The sequence below is a fragment of the Rhipicephalus sanguineus genome, chromosome 3 (genome assembly GCF_013339695.2).
Source record: "Rhipicephalus sanguineus isolate Rsan-2018 chromosome 3, BIME_Rsan_1.4, whole genome shotgun sequence".
Classification (NCBI taxonomy): Eukaryota; Metazoa; Arthropoda; class Arachnida; order Ixodida; family Ixodidae; genus Rhipicephalus; species Rhipicephalus sanguineus.
In genome coordinates this window covers 233,267,774-233,291,147 of record NC_051178.1, presented here as the reverse complement: position 1 = coordinate 233,291,147, position 23,374 = coordinate 233,267,774, and the positions used below count along the sequence as shown (strand labels likewise).

The 23,374-nt window shown below is 49.9% G+C and overlaps 1 protein-coding gene across 1 annotated transcript in view; it reads right to left on the bottom strand.

Moving 5' to 3' along the window:
• Positions 1–10,171, bottom strand: part of LOC119386390 (neuroligin-3-like) — a 29,910-nt gene extending 19,739 nt beyond the window's left edge. The window contains exons 1-4 of the mRNA XM_037653705.2: positions 10,165–10,171; positions 4,487–4,636; positions 2,186–2,853; positions 1,527–1,834 (exon numbers count right to left, since the gene is read on the bottom strand). Coding sequence (XP_037509633.1) covers positions 1,527–1,834; positions 2,186–2,853; positions 4,487–4,636; positions 10,165–10,171 — 1,133 coding nt within the window. The remainder of the gene's footprint in view (positions 1–1,526; positions 1,835–2,185; positions 2,854–4,486; positions 4,637–10,164) is intronic.
• Between the last annotated feature and the right edge of the window lie 13,203 nt (positions 10,172–23,374).

Here is a 23,374-nt window from a genome sequence, read left to right as displayed (position 1 = left end):
GTCGCAAGAAGAAAATCGTCGAGAAGACCCGCGGTCGCATTCGGTATGTGGATCCTGTAAGGCAACCAGTTGCAGAACTTAAGTGTCTTACAGGTAAGCGCGAACGCTGGTGTATAAAAGAGTTTACACGAAACCTACAGGCCGCCTTGGGCAGCTTCCGCACCAAAAACAAACGTATTCGATTACCGGGAAGCTTTTCACAATGTCATCGGCACTTCGAATAAGCTTAAATGTGTATATGAATTAGAGGCCGCGACGTTTCGAGCGAAAGAACTTTAGGCAATTTCTCTCCCTCCCGAGGTGTCTCATTGTTAATTCACGAAAAGCGTAGAACGTACTTGATGTCGTGTATGCGTGATAAGCTTGTACAGCCTAGCACACCGTTGGTCTACATTCCTTGATTTCAAGGCACAGAAATCGTTACGGGCGTGTGCTTCACAACTCCAACTTTCTCGATAGTGTATCTCGATTTTCTTTAAAAATTGTAGTTAAGCCCCCCAAAATAGATATGAATAGCGCAATATTTCCGTACAGAAGTCACTTTGCTTGAGTGAAGCTGTCTGTTCTTTGGCTAATAATGTAGGTGAGAGGTTTTAAGATAAAATACTCGGTATTTAGTGCTTGTCCTGCATTTACATCTTTCTGTTAAGTACCCGTATTCGCTCCGCGCTTGTCATTTAAATAAGAAAAAAAGAAATGATAGGTGTAACTTTAAGAAAAAAGAAGGCAGCAGAGTGGGTCAGGAAACAAACGCGTGTTAATGATATATTAGTCAAAGTCAAGCAGAAGAAATGGGCATGGGCAAGGAATGTAATGAGAAGGCAGGACAGCCGATGTTCATTAAGGGTGACAGACTGGATTTGAGGAAAAGGCAAGCGTGGCGGCAGAAGGTTAGGTGAGCAAATGAGTAAGAAGCATGCGGGGATAACGCGGCCGCAACAAGCACACGACGGCGTTAATTGGATAAATATGGGAGAAGCCTTCGCGCCCTGATATTCCCAAGCCCTGAAGTGGGCGTAGTCAGGCTGTTGTTGTTGGTGGTGGTGGTGGTGGTGGTGGTGGTGGTGGTGGTGGTGGTGGTGGTGGTGGTGATTTTTAACACCGGAGCTGTTTAAGGCCGAAGTAAATGCCTAGGGTTCCGTCGTCTGCACTTTCAACTCGCAGCTGTGAGAGCTAAGCCTGACGAGAAGGAGAGCATGGATAAAGTTAAGCGGGTGAGAAGGAAGCCTAGTGTAGCGAGTTGAGCTTGGTAGAGAAAAGGTAGCGACGTGGAAAGGATGAAGCTGGGTAGAGAGGAGGAGAGCAAGGGTGGGAGCAAAGCAAGCGGTGTGGAGGACCGGCTGATAAACACCCTGGAAAAGCTCAGGGTCTCGCATTTCTTTCTGGAATGTTGGGCAATGGCCAAGCCAAAACTGATGCCACCAGCTCCGCTGTTTAATCAGACTTCGCGACGTTAAGTTAGTTCAAGCTGCGCATAATTTTTTCCACGAAGGAAGAAAGGAATTGAAGCAAGAGGCGAGACGCACCCGAACTTGACGAAGTTTGTCCAGAACGAGACTGTGGCCTCGGCGAGCGCCTGCTCTTGCCGGCTGTAGTTGCGGCCGAAGTGTCCCAGCGCGGCGACGAGCGGCGCGCCGAACACAAAGGCCAGTTCCTCGCCGTGCACGCATCCGAGCCGGCTCGGGTAGTCCGACGAGAGCTCGGCCTGGTGCGCGAACACGTACAGGAAGGTGGGCGCGGCACGGGACAGGAGGCCCGCAGTGCGCACCAGCGGAGCCACCACCAGCGCGTCACCCACGGCCTCGCCCGTGCTGTCCAGGATGTTGAGCGGATGCTGCAAAGGACAATTGGCGAGGAGGCGATTGGAGAAAGAAAGTTATGCACGCGAACCTGATCCAGCCCAACCTAAACAAACCTATCCTATCACGCCAATAAGACTTTCCTAGTTAAGTGATAAGGACAAGGACAACAAGAAGATCACAACAGGAGCGCTGTTATCCTGTTGTCCTTGTCCTTTCAAGAACTTTGCAGTTACCACGTCGCACCAACAAGGCCGAACATCAGTATTAGTCAACCCATGGGTTCGCGAGCCCGAAGGGCGGAGTTTGGAAGCTTTATCAAAAGCTAACCGCGAGCGCAACCTAAGTTGCCGCTAACTTATGCCCTACAATCTACGTACACCAACCTGGAAGGGCTTCGTCCAGTCGGTGTACTCGTTGACGATGGTCAGGAATATCTCCTGCTGGTGGAAGGAGAAGAGGTTGCGCACCAGCGTGCGCAGCAGCCGGTCCCGCCGGTCCGCCTCAATGCCGTACTTCTCCTCCGAGGCGCTCACGAAGAAGTACGACTCGAACCGCGACACGCCCATCATCAGCTCGAGGCGGCGGCCCGACGAGGCGAGGGACTCGGTCAGCTCCAGGGGCTCAGCGCGCAACACGGTGCCGTCCACCGTGGGGCCGAACGCGCTCAGGTGGTCGGGCACGGACAGGGGTACGCGCAACAGGTCGCCCACCGGTCGCAGCCGCAGGCACTCGACGAGCCCTTCTTCTTCGGCCACGGGACAGTCGAGGGCGCGGGCCACGTGACGCGCGTGCGCGTGCGCGTCACGGGCCAGCGCCCACGGGCTGAGCGCCGAGCCGGACATCAGGAGGGCACGGTGCACCAGCGACTGGGCCATGGGCGCCAGTAGCAGCAGGTGTGCCATGGCGGCACCCGTGCCGTGGCCTGCAAGCGTCACGTTGGCAGGGTCGCCGCCGAACTCGGCGATGTTGTCGCGGATCCAGTGCAGGGCTGCGATCTGGTCCAGCAAGCCGTTGTTGGCCCGCGCGCTGTTCCCCATCGCCGGAAGGAAGCCTGCGGGACAGTGGATGGAGACTATTACATCCGGTATTAAGATATAACAACTCCGAGAGATTACCGAGAATTATAACAGGGCAGAAGTTCAGGAGAACATAGAGGCTTGGCGGGATGAAAAAAGTCACAGTTTCGCCGCAAGGGCGAAGCAATGAATGCGATAGCAAGGAACTAATGCTATACGAAGTGAGGCTCGCCAATGGACACTCTCAGTTTGAACATCGCTTCTGTTGCAAAGGCGGCCGAAGCAGCGAAGGAAACTAGCGTGCTTCAAGTGTCGAGCTGTGACACTTGATAGTTCGCGCTCATCTTCTGTTTGTTCGTTTAGCGGCGTCCCTTGAGATCGGGTGACTTTCGTAAGCTCCGTAACATGAGCGCGGACATCACGGTGAAAGCGTGAAACATTCCTCTTCCCCTCACCACGAGAAAACCGCGCGAGCAGACAGCGGAAGCGCAAGCTTCTCCCATGCGCAAATATAAGAAGCGAGCGAGCTCGCCGACGACTTTTAAATGCGCCCGTCGGGCTCCTAGCGCCATCTCACTGGTAATGAAGAAACGCTTATTATCGCCTGCTGTATCCGAGTCCGTCCAGCGCTAAAAGGTGTGTATATAACGCTCGCCGTTAGCTACGTGGAGGATCTGCGTTTCGTGGCGTAGTGGATAGCGCCGCTCGCTGCGGAACAAGAGGTCCCTGGTTCGATTCCGCGCGTCGGAAGCATTTTTCTGAATTATTTTTCTTTGGGGCTTTTATATATATATACATACTTATACATATACGGTACATGACGGCGGCGACGGCGACGGCAAAATCCAGCCGAGACTGTCCATATAATTGCTATCGCAATAAAATCCTTGAACTGTGGATGTCGCTGGATCCAACGCTTCGGCAAGTAGTCTTGTCTTCTTCAAGGCAGCAAGTGCCTTGAAGAAGACAAGACCACGTTGGCTCCAGTGACAAACCCTGTTCAAGGATTTTTTGATCTCCCAAGAATTTGGCAGTTCAATCTGTTGTTGTACTCAACGCTGAGTTAATCTGCATGGCTGCAGTAGCATGGGAAAAACCACCGCAGGCGCGATATGTGCTGCATCTTGTTTTGATTAGCCTGCGCTACACAAGTTTACTTCTTACTAACATGGCAACGTTGAGGTTTCCTACAGTTCACAATGTCATCAAGCAACCTTACATTAATTTCTTAGTGTTCTGTATGCCCTGGAAGAAAGTCAATACACGTTGAGGCGCATGTATATGGCTTGGTCTTCATTGCGTAATAACGAACCAGGCATTAAGCATGTTTTCTTTTCAAGAACGAAGTTCGGACGTCTGACTGAGATAACAGCGTTGTTCTCAAGGAGAATAAGCCTCTGTTCCCATCGCAAAATTTGAAAATCGGCGACTAAATAGTTCTCGTCAAATTACGTGCCTCTGTAATACGACGTCAACCTCGAAAGAAAGTTGTTACTTATAGTCGTAAAGGATTTGCGTAATATCAACAACATTTCGGCACTGGTTCGTTTTGACTATTCACTACGCCTACGCGAAACAGCTGGCACATAGCAACATTAAATACGCCGCATCGTTTGTCTTGACGCGTCGGCTTAGCGCCGGCTTGACCGGTGCTTCACGCTCTCTTACCGAGGATGCCCAGACGGAAGTTGATGGTGACCACAACCACATTGCCGACCGAGGCCATAACGGTGCCGTCGTAAGGGTTGCCCGAGTTCCATTCGTACGACTCGCCGTGGATGAACATCAGCACAGGAAGCCGCACTGCGTCTCGGCCCACTGTACCAGAACACAAGGAAAAACGAATTGGTTCACAAAAAGGCAGGGAGATCAGCACTGTAGTCCACCTACTACTCTATACACTGAGAAAAGAGCACCGGGAAGAAAAAAAAGTGATTAAGTGATGAAAAACTTCGGCAGATCCCACGTACCGTGGGAGTCGCTGTTATGCGAAGCATGCGGCGGGAAGGTGACTGTGGCGTAACTTCTTTTACTGGGCGACACGTTGAAAAATGACGCTAAAGATTTGTATAAATTTTATATGTACACATGTATGTTGAAGAGCCGCATATGTGTTATATAACCAGTTGCTTACGGGTGGGTAACGCTGCCAATCGCAACCTGGGTATTACCAACAGCAGAATCGGTAAGCTGATATGTCGTGCTTATACGTGTCCCGAGAACGCACGCTCGTATCACGAACCCGTGTGCATGTGTGCAAGAAGTTCTTGACAGTTCTTGAACAAGGGCATCATCACCGCGATCAGTGAGCACCAGCGGCTGGTCATGACTTGTTATAGGATACGGTCGTGATCGCGGTGACGAGGGGTCCATGTGTAGTGAAGTATGAGGTATAGTGCAGCTGTTGGAAGCCGTGGATGCCTCGGTCATTTCGTCGACAAACTGTCTGTCGACAGAGCCGGCGACATGTCGGAACCTGAAGCCACCCTTCGCGTTGGTGAGGCATAGGCCGTGGAGGCTGGCAGGCCTCGATAGTGCTACGTAGACCAACATCAGTGGATGGTGTTTGTCGTATTCGTAGACTACCTGGGCGTATGTGGCTTACGTAGCCTAGTCTACAAAGCGGCTGTCAATCAATCTGGCATCATCCTCGGTCAGCATGAGGCCATCGCCCAGCCTCGTAAGAAATGAAAATGATACTGCGTCGTTCTGGTGGACGAGCTGCACTTTGCGGTGCGGTGATGTGGGTATCATATGTAACTTTCGTTAATGAATTCCTCCGGGGTCGAGCAATGCTTCAATATAGCTTGCTGAATCATAGGAAAACAAACGTAACGTTTATTAGACTGCTATAAAAGCGGAGCCAATACTGGAACTACAGACGTTAATCTGATATGACGCCTGTATCGTAGGAGTACACATCTTAGGAGTGTCATGTAGTGTTTATCGCTTTCTTCTAAAATTAGATAGCCAGCACCACAACCACAATTGACGTTGCACCGATATTACGCCTGCCTAGGCTGTTTTTCCAAACCACTTTATAGACCTGGCGTGGCTCAGTGGTAGAATACCTGATTGCCACGCAGAATGCTTGCGTTCGATTCCTGCTGGGACCTAATTTTCATTCTTTCCATTCGTTGAGTCAACGCTGCCGATGTTGGTTTTCCTTACCGCTCTCGCATTTAAGTTGCCAATGTCGGTTCGCGAACGTTCCTGGGTAAATATAAACTGTCAATCACCTGTGGCGCATACCCGTACCCCGCGGCCCGTGGTAAACGGGTATGTTCCACACGTGTCTAGTGGAAAGGGTTTGACGACGTACGCGACAGGATTTTAGCGGTATTCATGTCAAGACCCGGCAGTCATATTCGTCAAATCCTCTTACCCTCCCATGCAAATTTTGGTGTACACCAAGTTAAGGAGGCGATCATGAGAGCACCCAGACGTAGGCGGCTAGATAGATAGATAGATAGATAGATAGATAGATAGATAGATAGATACGTAGATAGAAACGCTCAAAGTGCCAGAGGTTCGCTAAGAAATGCTTCGCATTTAAAAAATAAAGGAAGTACATGCAAGTATTTCACTTGGGGTGTCTCTCCAAAATCAAGTGTTAGGGTTGGCGGCTAGTAAAAAGACCCAATGCTGTTCCGCGTACACTAGGCCAAGCGCACGAAATAATACCGCCTGAAAGTGGTCTGCTATTGACTTATGCAGTCAAGAAGACCAGGGGCCCAATCCACAAAAGCTTTCACTTGGTAAGCGCTACTCACCGTTGGCCAGCCGGCTTCGTTAATTATATGTCCAGCACCCCGATTGGCTGAAATTGTCTCTTAAGAACAATTGTAGCGCGAGACATTTTTTATGAACATCCACTGGCTCAGCTCCTTAAGTCCTCCTCGCGTACGCGCCGGACAAGCGCAAGAAAGCACGTCTACGAGTGTAGCCGACGCTTGATAACATTCGCACCGCGTACCAGTGTCACTAAAACTCTATAAGGCGCGTAAATAACGCGTAATGAACTAAGGCGAAACACCGGTGAACCAGACTCGTTCGGAATACTTGGAGCCTGCGAGGAGTGTACTGCGTATCATCCATTTTTCTTAGAAGGGGAAAAAACGTTATAATCCGTCACACAGCAGCAACAAAACAACATCGGTGCGCGCAACACCCACGCAGCCTTAAATTCCCCGAAGTCCGCTACGGGAGGTCTCAGAGACACCGCTAACGTCGAGCGGAACGTTTCGTCCGGCGAGTCTTAAGACGTCCGGGGCGCCCGCATAATGCGCGAGCGTCTTTGCATTTCTCCTCCCCATCAAAGTGGTGCCGCAGTTGGGGGGCCACAGCGGGAGTTGGGAGGACGAAAATGAACCTGCGACCTCGCGTCATTAGCATAACGGAGTTGAGAGCGAGGAGGAATCTTTGCGAAATTGTCCTCTTCGTAGTGGACCGTACCGAGATCGAAATGAACCGAAAGTCATAAAAAAGAACTAAGACGACGAAGAAGAGGAAGAAGAGAGAGAGAGTACGCGGCTGTTCAGCTTCGCTCTGTAATTCTCTCTCGAGTCTGCGCACTGCAGGTTTATCTTCCTCTCCCCATTTCCAAGATTCCTCCCTAGTTAGCGCGACTGCTTCTCGATCAGCCAGCCTTTCGGTGACGACGGCTTTTCCTGCATACACTCCTGGGAGCAGTGAAGCCCTTCTTGCAAGGGCAGTAAGACGGGAAGAACGTTGGCTTCTTACGGTCCTTGATATTTTTATCTTTTTTTTTTTTTGAAGGAGTTCGAACGACTAGGCGACTCTTGATCGAAGTCGGGACCGTACGACCGAAGAGAGAATTAGAAAGACGACAGCGAACGAGAAGAGAAAGATGGCGGCGAGGCGGAGAATAGATGTCTCGTTGCACAAGCGCTGGTTAGTTACAGTTAAGGTAGATAAACGTCGGCCGCTAATCTTGAGAGCAAACAAGCGACGGCGCCGGGGATGAAAATGTGAAACTGGGAAAAGAAATATTGTGATAAACTGGAGAACACCGAAGCACGCACGATCGCCCGCGAAGATTGCCGTGCGGGGAATTAAACGGGTGAGCGCAGGTCTTGCTAGGTTGTGCAAGGCACAGAGGGATTGACTACTAAAAGAGCTGGAACCTTGAAAATAGTTATTACACTGTACGCGCTCATCATTCATCGGCGATGAATGAATGAATGAATGAATGAATGAATGAATGAATGAATGAATGAATGAATGAATGAATGAATGAATGAATGAATGAATACAATTCGTGACAATAGATAGAGAACGGCAGGTATATCAAGAAATGGTACAAACGAAACTGTTGGCAAGGGTTTCGGAAAAGGAACTGCATTTTCCCCGCTTCGTCTGAAGAAATATATTTTGGCACAGATGTTCGTGACCACATTACGCGGTGACTGAGAATGTCTATTCTCCTATTTAACGGATATCGCAAAGCACGCTTCCTATCAGGTTTCTCTGCATGAAAAGTGAACGCAGTTTTTAAATCTATACGCAGTCGAGTTCTTTTGCAACACATCAGGTCATGGTTTGGGGGAATATTCCTCGTGAAATTAATGAGTGCCCGATTGCATATATATCTTGTTCGTCGAAGGCAAAAAATTAAGTTAAAAAGAAGACAGCCGGTTTTCTTTTCACGTTAAGGAAGAGATAAGTGATTTTTGTCGTTGACGTCCTCGTCTTCGTTGTACGTTCCTAGCATGTACACTTACACTCTTATCCACACATTTGAAAGCTAACCTCAAGTGAGAACACGGAATACCGACCTTGATATTGAAAGACACTGTAACTTAAAATACGTTTCCGTTTCTGCACGGAACTTTCTTCTCAAGATGTTTCGCTTGATCCTGCAGTCGGTGTCTCCCTGCTCGTTAGTCGCTTGCGCAATGAACCGTCCCGATCGGTCGACGTTCTTTGTTTGGCCGCCGGGGTTTTAAATTCGAGATGAGATCGGAAGCGCCGTGGACGCAATCTCTCGTTTGAAGTAGCTGGTTCAATAGTCTTTCGAAAGAATACCTTAGCCGTCTCTTATCTCGCGGTGCCGCAAACAGCCGATAATTTTTTGTTCCGCCCAAAGATTAAATAAACATCACAACGCTTTTATGCTCGTTTTTAGTGCGCACAAGTGAATATAAAGAAACGGGCGAACAGGAACGCCGGAGCTACCGCTTTAATATTAGAGCGCGATGGTGCAAGTCACTAGCATGCAGCACAGATGAACGACCGTGTCGCCGTACGACGGCGGGCAGGAGAAGCACGACCGTGTGTACCCATAGCTATAATCAAAACCTCCGGGATCGAGGAGCCAGGTTGCGCGCGCCGCCCTATTTCGGAGGCCATGCAATGGCGTAGCACACTGAATGATCGTCTTCGAGACGTCGACCATTAAAATGGCGTTCTTTTACTGTACCCACTAGGAAACCCAACTTGGCACCATCTGTTAGACTGGCTGCTATTATAATTATACATACTCTGCGGCCACGCTAACGCCATATATACCACGAGAACTCGCTATGGAGATTATGGCATTCGTTGGATACACAGCAGTCTTCCGAGCTCCTATACGCACATCACAATTGTGCCAGACATGAAGTTTCTAAGTACGAAATTCTGAGTTTCGTAGTATGAAGCATACACTTTCATATAGTATGAATGCGAAGACCAGGCCTTCGCATTCTGCGTGTGTGCGGTCTCCAGCCGCGAAAACCGTACGCTCGCTTTCACAACAATGCGACGCTGCAATACACGCTCTAAGATCTGCTCCGGCTTTCGAAACTGGACCAGAGAGTAAACAGATGATGCTGTGAGCAGCGCAACGCGTGGCCTAGAAACACAAGCGTCCGCTTGATCGTGCTTCAGCGTGGCTGACGTTAGTACTACTTGCTCCAGCGCCAAGTTGTTTTGAAGCAAAGCGTTCTCGCGCTTGCGCGATTAAAACTGCCGCGCTCAGGCTGGAAGGAATATGAGGGTACACCTTCCTGACTAGAGCAGGCAAACAAACAAAACGCACTGCGTAGAGACTCACTGCTGAACTGAAGGCACAGAGTGATTAAGCATTGTACCGGATGTTTGTTCCCTCACAACCTCTTTCGCACAAACCTCTTTCGTTGTGAGAGGTAGAGAGTGAAAGAGAGAGTGAAGAAAACGTGCAGCAGCAAGAGAAGGTTGCTCGTGCATTCACGCGGAACATACAGCTAAGAAAAAGAAGCCGAAAAGCACTTTCATCTTCTCTTGATTCCCATCTTCCACCGCGGTAGCTTTCCCCACCCACGCAAGGCCTTTCAGTGCATTGGGAACAAAGGCAACTTACTCACGCAGCATCCCACGGATCGCGCGACGCGGCTGTGTGCACTACACCGTCACGGACGAGGTTTGGCGCGCATCCCTGTCGTCAGCCTCGCCTTATCGGAAAAGGCAATCGCTGCATAAATGCAACGCGACCAAGAGCTGGTAGAGTCGTCTTTGTAGGGAAAAAAATGACAGAGAGAGAGAGAGAGAGAGAGGAATCCATAACCGTCGTTTGAGGCGAGTTTCAAGCTTTCAAGAAAGTAAATAGCAAGAGAGAATGTCACGACGGGTCGTTCGCTTTCCATGTCGCCAGAATCGCACGTCGTTTGAAGATGCAAAAACTCTCGCTCGGCCGAGGCAGATTAAACTGAGTAGAGCTGCAAAAGAAAAGAACAGACAAAAAAAAGAAACGCGCTCATTTGGCAACGTTCAAATGGCTCGGTGTCGACGCCTGTGATTGCTCACCCGCACAAAGCTGACGTCAGCATCTCTCAATACTGCTGCCGCGTGACGTCACAGGCTGGCGCTGACGCCAAAGCACAGACACCGCGAGCGCGTTCGCGAGAAAGTCGTACACGGCGCGACGCATGAATGCGCGGCCCATGTGCGCGACGAAGCCTCGCTTTCCCTTCCCCTTCGGCCCTCTTTCTTCATCCGTCAGCCACGTCCTTCTCGTAGCACTCCCCAAGGAGAGATAGCGGAGCACGCGCTCGGCATGGGTCGCGGCGGAACAAGCGCATGCGGTTCTTGGCCCCCGCCTTCCTGGAAATACCGTTTCGCGGCATACACAGGTGTGACGCAAGTGACGCGACGTGCGAGGAGAGAAGGTCGAAAAGGCTAAGGGAAGATCGGTGAAAGAGCATGGAGGATGGGAGAGAGAGGAATCTGAGAATCCAGTGAGTTCTAACGTAGTTGCCCTGAGCGAAATGGACGAAGGACTAACAGTAAAGATGACAGGACAACTGGTCAAGTCCTCATGCTCTCTTCATCGTTAGTCCTCCGAGCATTTCACTCAACGCAACTACATTATAATGTTGCACCAACTAGCCCAAGTTGAAAGCTTTGATATCCAGTGAGGGAGAACGCTGCACTTAGTTCGTGATGAACTGAGGCCAGATTCGCAAAGCTGCGCAGTGATTCACAATTTTGGTGTCATGCCTACTCCTTCACCCATACATCAAGCTTCAAATTTTTCCTCTGATGTTCCTCGAAGACATTAGCTTAATTGATAGGCCCTAAACCGTCCTACGTCACAACCATTACATTTATTGTCTCACCTGAACATACCACGATCATATCTCTTCTTTTTTTTTGTCTTTTCCTGCCCTCCTGCTCCTAGGGCCTTTCTATTCTCAATTCCCTTCCCCTTGTAGCTTGTAGGCGCCTATAAAGACGCCGATTGTATTTCAATAAAGAGCTATCTCTCTCTCTTTCTGGTTCCTTGTGAAATCAAGCAATGTACAGACCCTTATATGCGAGCCTATTTCTGAAAACGACAACCTGAAAACGATAGATAATTTGTGCCTCTATGCAAGAGATAATAGAATAATTAGCAGAGCTGAAAGTTTCGGTCACATCGGCGCACCTGTTATCGTAATGTGCAGCCTCGTGAGAGAGTTTCGCAGATGGCAGAAGGAGGATTAAGAAGGCCTCGCTATATTACGGCGCGATCGATAAGGAGGGACTCTCTCCGCGAATCGGATTGCTCTGGCTCGGTTAGTAGAGAGAGAGGCAGAAATAATTTTCTTTCATCAGGCCGCGTATATGGGTCTCGTCGTTCCCAATTTTGGATTCTTACGTTACCGCTTACTTACTTCCACGGCGAAACTCGACACCCGCGAGGTAGGAGACGAAGAAGTAGGGGGTCGGCGACCCCTTTTCGATTCATTTTCGTCCTCGACCGAAGGGCGTCATAAAGGGATGTGCGGCGACGGTCAAAGACTCTTCTGGCACCGCGCGTCATAAGAGAACGTTCGGCAGGGTGACTGACGGCGGCGCGGCTCCTCTGACAGGACAGTCCACGTGATTTGTGCGAGTACACGCACTCAAAAACACACAAACACACACACACATATACATTATACATGCGCACGCATCCCATCCATCCTTCAGGGGCCGCGCCGAAATAGACTAGCGCTTTTCCCCACTGCGTGCTCTCCTCATCCTCTCATCCTCATCCCGCTCTGCGGCGCGACCGGATTAAGCGCAGCCTCGCTCGCCCCGCAGCAGCGGCTTATACGCGAACGTCATGGCAGAGGGCGCTGCATGCACTACCTACGCGTCCCGTCACCTTCGGCCGGCGCCGACCGAGCGACAGGCCGCAGCGACTTACGTGCACGAGCAGTCATTCGAAAAGTTAGTGAACTTTTTATCTGTCCTAACGACTCTCTGTGCTTCGAATTCCCGGAGGTGGGTCTCAGCGTTTTCAACTTATAATCTTCAGTGACGAATTAGGCTTAACGCGAAAAATAAGGACATTCGAGGAACCCATTTTTTTTTTTACTTTCTCTCTTTTTAAGGGAAGGTGGCTTTGCCTACCCTTCTGTGTTTTGCATGGCCGCTGCTGAAGTGTCTGATGGTGCCATCGGTCGGGCAATATATTTTTATGGATATATACACGAAGATTATATGTACGCCGAGTGCAAGTACCAATGAACGGAATTACAGTCAACCTGAACACTGGCCGAAAAGCAGTGCCAAGTGCTGTTGTGGCTAGTCTACAGATCTTTCCATTATTATCTCTATTTTGGCTATAAATGGGTATATTTCCAGAGGCCCTATACAGACAGATCACCCCTGACAATTACTCCTACTTCCAGGGGCGCGCTTACAGTACTCAGGAAATGAAACCCTAAACTTTAGGGCTAAGTAATGAACGCACTTTCGTTTTCAGCGCCTACAGTTCGTGCCATACCGGCGTAATTTTGACTGGAACACTTGCATCAGATCCAACCTTACCTTTAGCGGCCAGATTTGCAGCGACGTGACGCGGTTATCACGATCAACTGCTCATAGCAGTCGTTATACTAATAAAAATGATGTCGCGTTTCAATCCGTTAGTACTTTACGTGGTCATGATCACCATAGTTTCATACAATATTTATTAGAGGGAACTACAGCGCTGCGATCGTTTACCCATCAAGGGAATGATGGGTAGTACATGGATTTACCGAGTCTTCGTGCTTGCGGCTTCGAGCGCACTTGTAGCTTCGTTCATTGCTGTGTTTTGGCTTTTGTTTCAGATAAAAGAATGGTTCGTTGTTAACCTCGTGTGGTGATTTGAATTGGTCAGCCTAAAAGGTCAAGGTGGTGAAGTGGGAGCGCTGAACATTTGCCGAACTTCGCGACAAAGCGGCTGCAGGCCACGCGGAGCCCTCATTCCCATGCTGGCTGAGGCGCCAAGCGTCGCAGCTTCCACAGGCACTACACCAGATTTATACCTAGTGCACCATTATGAAACTCTGTGATGACCACGGCACACGCGCAGGGGCGTGAGCTGAAGCAGTGCGTATACCAAGATCTAGCGCGCAGGTAAGCGCGCTATAATTGCGCGCAAGTACTCGGGACTCTTCCCTCGGCTCCATCAGCTTAGCCCGAAGATCCCTCTTGCATCGGGACACACGCGCCTTAATCCCTTCGCGCGGTGTCTGCTCCCTTCGTGATAATCTGTCCCGGATGAAAGAAGTCTCTCTCCAGAGGGTATACGCACATTGGAGTGGCCCTTCTGTGTGTGTGTGTCTCACGCAAAACAAAAAAGTCGAATAATAGAGTAACAAATCTTAGTTGCATAGTAGCAAAGGCACATTGGTTTCGCAGTCGGCTTGAGTCACTGAGAGCCTTACGGAGCTCGACTGCTGATCCGAAAGACGCAGGTTCGATCCTGGCCAGAGCGGTCGCGTTTCAATAGAGGCGAAATGCTAGAGGTCCGTGCACTGCACTATGTAACTTAAAGAACCCCAGATAGTCCCAATTATCCAGTGCCATCCACCACGGCCTGCCTCGAGGTCTTATCGCGGTTTTGATACGCAAAACCTCAGAAATTATTATTATTGAGTGGCTGGGTTTTTTTTTTGTTTTTTTTTGCCGTTGCTGCCGTGACGTATCAATAACGTGTTCATTTTTTTCAGGGGCTCGAGCTACAAAAGAAATACCATGCTATATAACCATGTGCGTGAAAAAGTAACCACCTATTAAAAATTGTGCATAACTTTCACAATATTATTCAAATTTTGATAAAACAAAAAACGTTTTCTTCGTTACAATCGGAAATTTTATTACACACAGCTCCTTTATGTCATTGGAAGCATCAGAGACATGACTTGCTGTGGGTCCATACGTTATACAGAACACATTTTTCAGGAGGCTGGCCGGGGCATCGTGGCCCCCTAAAGAGGCCTGCAAGGAGTTGTAGCTCCAAGCTGCGTGTTCCTCTTGGGTGGGTTAGAGAGGAAGCTTGGGTCGCAACATAAAAAGCGTATTGAGGAATTGCAAGAGCAAATTCAGGCTTTTTTTTTTTTTTTTGCGAACGCACCACATGAATGTCTGCAGAAGTGTGTCGAAAACACCTCCAATCGTTTACAAAATATTAGTGAATAATGGCGGGGCTTACACACAATTTCAGCAATGCATTACAATTATCCGACTCTGAACGCAACTCACGGGCATACATATTTGAAGAGGTCACGCACATGTCGCACGGCAGGGAGGGTCGTAAATTCCAATGTAACTCCACATACAGCTCGCCACTTCGCAATATTTCGCAAAAAAAAAATACGAAAAAAAAAAACAGTATATACAAGCTCAAGACTCTCGAGGTGTCAGTGCCGCCGTGGCTGCTCCCTGCGCACCGTGCGCCCACCACCTCTGGCAAGTTCTCTTCAGAGTTATTTGAGACGAAGTGGGCGCCGGCAGAAGCGTAAACAACGTGACGTGTATGCGTCTCGACCGTTCGTACGTAAGCAGTTTAATTTTACCGATGCCTCGAGGGCGCGATAAAATCGAGCCTCAGCACTGGAGCTGTAAACAATTCCGAGCCCCCGTGGTCTGGCCCACGTTGTGTACAACCTCAACTCAGCTTGTAAGCAATCACATTACGTAATATATCCGCGAGTCCTGCTTACGTATACCGGGAGCGACAAGCCAAACTTATTCAGCTTCAATTTGAGAGTGTGTGTGTCCGTTTCGGTGGTGCAGTGTTTACGGTGCTCGGCTGTTGACCCGAAGGGCGCGGGTTCGATCCCGGCCGCGGCAGTCGCATTTTGATGGAGGTGGAATGCTAGAGGCCCGTGTGCTGTGCGATGTCAGTGCAGGAACACGAGATGGTCGAAATTTCCGCAGCTCTTCAGTACGGCGTGCCTCATATCATATCTTGGTGTTGGCAATGTAAAATCCCCGATATTACTAATCTGAGAGTGTACATGGATCTTACGTTTTCTCTCTCTTTCCTGTGGATATTATGAGGCAAACAATAATATGGCTCTCATATATGATAACGTCAACGAAAGCACCGAGGAAAATATCTGTTCGTTTGTTTCTCATTACCGAAATGTATAAATGGTAAGGTAAGGACAAGTGAAAGCCGGAGAGCGAGAAAAATTCGGCAGATCCCACGTACCGTGGGAATCTATGTTATGCGAAGCATGCGCGGGTTGGTTACTGTGACACCCACGAAAGTTGACGTAAGAACGACCACGGCCGTAGCACAATGATAAAAAACGTATCGCACTCGTAGTGCGGAGAATGCTCCCAGATGCGGCAAGTTGTTTTCTTTTTTACACACTTTTGTTTCGCTTTACCTTATAGGTTCAAGATATTGATGAGATCATATCTTAGCTTCATGAGGTTGTGACTAATACGGTTCATGAACCAAACGAACGCCGAAAGGCTTCAACAATCCGCGTACCTTTGGACTCGTTTGGTGAGACCGCATCATCATCTTAATAACTTCTTCACGTTGCGTATACGACGTCGCGCTCGTCAGTTACAGCATCACCCGACGTGTCCTCCGAAATGAAGGCACGAATATCACCGCTCTCCGAGTCCACGTGGCGCACAGAACCACGCACGCATTGACACGCGCCGCAACTGCGCGGAAGGTGGGCAAGATAATTCCAGTACCAAAAAAAGGTTCATCATCTTCATGCAGTAACTGTCGTCCAATTTCCCTGACCAGTGTTTGTTCTAAACTAATGGAACATATAGTCTATTCTCATGTGGTAAAGTTTCTAGCATCATGTCATTACTTCAATCCTAACCAGCATGGTTTTCAGAAGGGTATGTCTTGCGTTCTCTTCATCAATGACATATCCTCTCACCTCGATCAAAACATACCCGTCGATACCCTCTTCCTAGACATTCAAAAGGCATCTGACAAGGACCTTCATAAACGGCTCTTTCTAAAACTCTCACGATTAAATCTCAACGCTCCTGTTTACGAATAGCTCTGCGACTTTCTGTCTAACCGTCAGCAATTTGTTTACGCTAACCAACACTCCTCTTCTTTATCACCTGTTGTCTCCGGCGTGCCACAGGGTACTGTTCTGGGACCGTTGCTTTCTTTAATATACATTAACGACTTACCCAACGGTTGTGCTTCTAAAACCCGACTGTTTGCTGATGATTGTGTAATTTACCGTCCTATACTTAACAACACTGACATCCTCACCCTGCAGTCTGACCTTTCTCTCATAGAATCTTGGTGTAACAAATGGCTAATGTATCTAAATGTGAGCAAAACATCACTTCTAACTTTTCATCGTCGTCAGTCGTTCGTTTCCACTAAATATATGATAGCTGGCTCGGAAATATGCGCAGTTACATCGTACAAATACCTTGGTGTTAACTTATGCAATAACCTTACTTGGTCCCTTCACATTTCTAACATCAGCAATGCAGGTAATTGTGCGCTTGGCTATTTGCGTCGTAACCTACGCCCTGTTCCTCCCCCGGTGAAACTACTAGCATACTTAACACTCGTTCGACCAAAACTCGAATACGCATGCTCCAGTTTGGGACCCGCAACAAACTAACCTCTCAACCGCTATGGAATCCATACAAAATCGTGCAGCTAGATTTATTCATTCAGACTACTCTTATCACACCAGCGTCACCGAACTTGAGTCATCCCTTCATCTTCAAACACTCGAGCAGCGCCGCAAAACTGCAAGATTGTGCCTTTTTCATAAGTTCTATCACCTATATTACGTCATCAGGCTGATATCGAAACCTTGCATTGTACTTCATCCCGTCATGGCCACCCAAAGGCAGTCTACAAGGTTGCAGTCTATCCGCCGGCAGCCCGCACTACCGCTCACATGAAATCATTCTTCGTTCACACAGCAAAGGACTGGAATCATCTTCCTGCCGACGTGGCGAACCACTCCAGCCACGCATATTTCAAGGCATCCATAGAAACCATCATCGACTAGTTATGCCCACCCCTCATGTAATACCCATCACGGGGCATTTGAGGTACTGTGACGCAACGGTTAACGCGACCTTTATTAGGCCCTGAAGGCACGGTGAAGCGACCACACCCGAGGCAGAGATCTCACAATCAAGCAGCGTTCCCACCACCGATGAAGATGACGAACACTCATGATGATGAACATGCATGAAGAGGGTAGATGCGTCTAATGAACGCCCACACTAACTTCCCCCCACGCGAAAGCGGTCATCCTGACCGCAGTTTAAAGCGAAGAAGAACGCCTTGTGAAAGGCTTCATGCGCGATACGTGGACTATCTCTGCGGCCCGGCAGCGGCGATCCGCTGGAAGAACAACGGGTGCCACGCGATAGTTGACGGGAGACGTTTGCTCCAAGACTGTGTAGGGGCCAATAAAGCGTAACTGAAATTTGTCGCACAAGCCAGGAGTGCGAACGGGTGTAAGAAGGAGCACTTCATCGCCAGGGCTGAAGGACACGGCGCGATGAGATGCATCATAGTCAAGCTTGCGGTCCTGTTGCCTTGCTTCAGTGTTGACGCGGGCCAGCTGGCGGCAATGAAGCAGCCGGGACATGTATTCTTCACTGGTGGATGGAGATGGTTTAACAGGCGCAGAGAAGAAGGAAACGTCGAGGAAAGAAGAGGGGAAACGACCATGGACGAGATAGAACGGGGAGTAACCGGTTGTACGCTGTACGGAGGTATTGTACGCGAAAGTCACAAATGGCAAAATTGCGTCCCAGTTTCTGTGATTCGGTTGGATATACATGGCTATCATGTCTGAGAGCGTGCGATGAAAGCGTTCAGTCAGCCCGTTCGTTTGCGGATGGTAACTGGAGCTTGTTTTGTGGGTGGTGCCGGATGCCTTGAGCACTTCGTCAACGAGTTGTGAAAGGAATACCTTTCCACGGTCGCTCAGGATGACACGAGGAGCACCGTGACGAAGGATTAGGGCTCGGAGCATAAAATCAGCAACTTCGGAAGCTGATGCAGAAGCCACGGAAGCTGTTTCGGCGTAGCGTGTCAGATGGTCGACAGCTGTAACGATCCATCGATTACCGGTGACTGTCATAGGAAGCGGACCGTACAGATCGATGCCAACTACCTCAAATGGTTCCAGCGGACACGGGAGTGGTTGTAGTTGTCCGCTTTGAGCTGATATGGGGAGCTTTCGACGCTGACAAAGCGTGCACGAAGCAACGTACTTCGCTACACTTGTGGAGAAGCCCGGCCAGTAGTAGTGACATCTGATGCGATCGTACGTTTTCTGAAATCCCAAGTGCCCAGCGGTCATGTCGTCGTGGTATGCCTTGAGGATTTGAGAGCGAAGAGAGCGAGGGAGAACGGGCACCCAGCGTTGACCGTCAGGATGGTAGATATGGCGGTACAGGACGCAGCTGTCGAGCTTGAATTGCGTCAGCTGTCGACGAAGACGGGCGTTAGGGGGCCGAGAAGACCCGTCAAGGCGGTCCATAAGGCGGCGACAGTAAGGATCGGTGCGTTGGTGAGATAAAAATGAACCACACTCGTTGGAATAAGTTGGGCTCATAGTAGCTAAGCATGAAACGTGTGGAGAAGGGACGGCCGAGAGTTCGTCGCGTGCGGTAGTGGTGGTGCCGTTATATGGTTCCGAAGGAAGCGGGCAGCGCGAAAGTGCGTCGGCGTCTTGGTGTTTTTTCCCCGACTTGTATGTAATACTGAAGTCATATTCTTGCAAACGAAGAATCCAGCGACCAAGGCGGCCAGACAAGTTCTTGAGTGTCGAGAGCCAGCACAAGGCGTGATGGTCTGTAACCACAGTAAAGTGGCGGCCGTGAAGGTAAGGTCGAAACTTCTGTACAGACCAAACGACGGCTAGGCACTCCTGCTCGGTGATGGTATAATTCTTTTCGGCGGGTGTCAGTACACGGCTGGCGTATGATAACCCTCTCGCGTGAACACTTGTCTCTCTGTAGCAGAATACCACCAATGCCATGACCACTAGCGTCCGTATGCAGGAGTGTAGGTGCGGTTTCGTCGAAATGGCAAAGGACTGGTTCGGACGTGAGGGCACACTTCAGATGAACAAACGCCGATTCACATTCGGGAGACCACACAAAGGGAACGCCGGAGCCGAGCAGCTTGTGCAAAGGCGAAGCGAATGAGGCGAAGTCTCGAATGAATCGACGAAAATAGGAGGCGAGGCCGAGAAAACTGCGCAAATCTTTGGCTTTTGCAGGACGCGGGAAGTGTTGGACAGCGGAAATCTTGTCTGGATCAGGACGAATGCCGTCCTTGCTTACGATGTGGCCTAACACTTTAATTGTCTTGCTCGCAAAGCGGCACTTCTTGGTGTTCAGCTGAAGGCCTGCGTTGGCAAGACACGTGAGAACTTCGTCCAGACGTTGCAAATGCTGATGGAATGTTGATGAGAAAATAACTATATCGTCCAAATAGCACAAGCAAGTTTTTCATTTCAGGCCTCGCAGAACGGTGTCAATCATTCGCTCGAATGTTGCTGGAGCATTGCAAAGGCCGAATGGCATGACGTTGAATTCGTAGAGCCCATCTGGTGTTGAAAATGCTGTCTTTTCTTTGTCGTCCTCGTGCATGGGTATCTGCCAATAGCCCGAACGCAGGTCTAGACTTGAGAAGTACTCGGCACCCTGTAGTGAATCCAAGGCATCGTCTATGCGCGGCATGGGGTAGACATCCTTGCGGGTGATCTTATTAAGTGCCCTGTAGTCTACGCAAAATCGCACGGAGCCATCTTTTTTCCGTACTAAAACAACGGGTGATGACCAAGGACTCGCTGAGGGACGTATGATGTTCGGTTGCAACATATCGGCGACATTTTCTTCAATGACCTTCCTCTCGGATGAAGAGACGCGATAGTGTCGACGGCGTACGATAGAAGTGCCATCCGTCTCGATCCGATGCGTGATAATGGACGTTTGTCCCAAAGAGGAGGAATGGGCATCAAACGATGTCGCATGTTTCTGTAGCAAGGCGAGCAACTCATCTGACTGCGATGAGGTCAGGTCGGGACTGATAGTCGCAGCGAGAGCAGAAATGCATGGGGAACGTGCAACAGAAGTAGGGTCAGAGGACGCCGGCACGAGCGGAACAACAGAGAGAGGCTGGGATTCCGTGACGCAAGCCATCGTGGTGCCTTTAGGGATGAGAATCTTCTCGGACGTCTGGTTTGTAGCGTAGAGAAGTCCACAGCCATCGTGGAACCGCACTAGCCCTGACGCAAAGGTTATCCCTCTCGCGAGACAGCGTGCAGACGGTAGGACAAGCACGTCACCATAGTCGATCACGTCAGAGGCGATGGTAACTATTCGTTGATGACCAGGTGGTAACTCGATATCCTGCACAGCGAGCAAGCGAAGTGGCTTGTCATCCGCAGAAAGGGCATAGTCAGTTTCCGTCATGTGAAGAACACGTTCTCGACAGCATATGGAAGCGTTTGCCGTAGACAGAAAATTCCACCCCAATATCATCTGGTGGGCACACGAACTCAGCACGGCGAACTGTACGTAATGGAGGAGTCCATCAATGAAAACACGAGCGGTGCACATGGCGGAAGGTTGAATGACGTCCCCTTGAGCAGCGAACAATGTAGGTCCATCATAAGGGGTGGTGACTTTCCGGAGACGGGAACACAAAGAACGATCAATAACCGATAAACAAGCACCAGTGTCTATCAAAGCGTCCACGTATACACCCTCTACTAAAACAGATACCATATTATATGGACGCACTGGAGGAATTTCTGTCTTGTCGTTCAATGCAGCTTTTCCTCCAAAAGCTGCATAGGTTAGTTTTCCGGGCGATGGTCGGTGAACTGCGAGACAGGTCGCAGTGGTGACGTAGAGCGGCGAAGGGGCGACGGTGAGCGGCGTCTAGTGGAGCGGTAAGTTGGTGCCGTCTCGGATGTTGCAGTTGGCGATGGAGAGCGACGTGGCGGCGGAGCGTAAGGACGGCGTTGAAAAGTGGCCCCAGCGGCACCATCATCCCGTTCGTAGGCGTCGAATCCACGGCGCTCGTCCTGCTGACGCTTACGACAAAAGCGTGCAATGTGGCCACGATACCCGCAGTAATAACAGACCGGACGAGGCGATCGCCATGGTGGGTGAAAGGGCTGGCTAGGCGCACTCGGTGTCATCGAAGCCAGGTGGGCAGGCGTCGAGTGTGCAGACATCGATTGCACGACACCTGCTGAACCAGCGACGACTTGTGCGTACGTTGGTTGGAGTCGAGGGGTCATAGAGTCCACATACGCTGGAGCGGCCATGGACGCCAACTCCTCTTTGATCACGTCGCGCAAAAGAGTGCTGGAGGCGTGAGGTGGACTCGGGGTCGCTGATAGGCCAAGAGATTGTAGCTCTTCCCGTATGATCGCGCGGATCATAGCACGCAACGAGGGATCGGCGGTGGCGGTGTTGTCAGGGATGTCCGGCGGCAACCGCTGGGACTCGAGTTCCTCTAGGCGTTGGCACGTGGCAACAACGTCGGCGACTGTTGTCGGATTCTGAATGGCCAACGCATTGAAGGCGATTGTGCCGATGCCTTTCAGCAGATGGCGAACCCTCTCTGATTCGGTCATGGAGGTGTTGAAACGGCGGCAAAGAGCAAGCACATCCTCAATGTATGAGGTGTAGGATTCGCCAAGTCGTTGCTTGCGAGCGTCCAAGGTCTTCTTTGCGAGGGCAGAACGAACTGCGGGAGAGCCGAAAATTTGGCGAAGCCGTTGCTTGAAATGGGTCCAGTCCGTGAAATCAATTTCGTGATTAAAATACCACGTTTTCGCCACGTCCGTGAGGTAGAAAGAAACACGGAGAAGCTTGGCCGGATCATCCCAGTTGTTGGTTGAACTCACTCGGTCGTAGTGGTCCAACCAATCCTCCACATCTTCACCTCGAAGTCCGGCGAACATGGGGGGATCACGCTGGTGCCCACTGATAATCCATGGTGGATAGGCCGCGGTAGTCGGGGCAGTGGCGGTAGATGCAGGTGCGCCGGTTGGCTCGTCCTGAGGCATGGTACCGGACACCTGGTACAGACGGCGACCTGAGCGGAGCTCCAGGAGGTAGAGCAGGATGGGAGAGGAAGGAAGATCGCTTAGCAGCCTCCACCACTTGTGACGCAACGGTTAACGCGACCTTTATTAGGCCCTGAAGGCACGGTGAAGCGACCACACCTGAGGCAGAGATCTCACAATCAAGCAGCGTTCCCACCACCGATGAAGATGACGAACACTCATGATGATGAACATGCATGAAGAGGGTAGATGTGTCTAATGAACGCCCACATACAAATAAATAAATAAATAAATAAATAAATAAATAAATAAATAAATAAATAAATAAATAAATAAATAAATAAATAAATAAATAAATAACGTGGTATGGTTAGCTAACCCTATATAACGCTAACAACTGCGTTATCCCTTTCAACAGCGCACAGTTGCAGGCGCACGGGTACGATCAACAATGGCAGTGGTTTGTATAGTTTCGTTTTTCCTCGCCGCATGGTGATGGTGAAGGTGATGGTTACGAAGTACACCCCGAACGACGATGAGCGGACGGCGAAGCGTGACGGACTGGCACAGCAAACCAAGTATCATGCATTTAACTGTTTTCGCGTCAAAGTACAGAGCATACAGCCTTGCAGGTCGTTTAATACCCGCGTAGACAAGGTTCGTTATAAACGCGGGTCAAGGAAAAAAAATTGCTTCCGTCGAAATAGCGTGCGTTAAGAGCGCGCTAGACGCTAACTTCATTACGTGCAGTGAGGGCATATGAGCG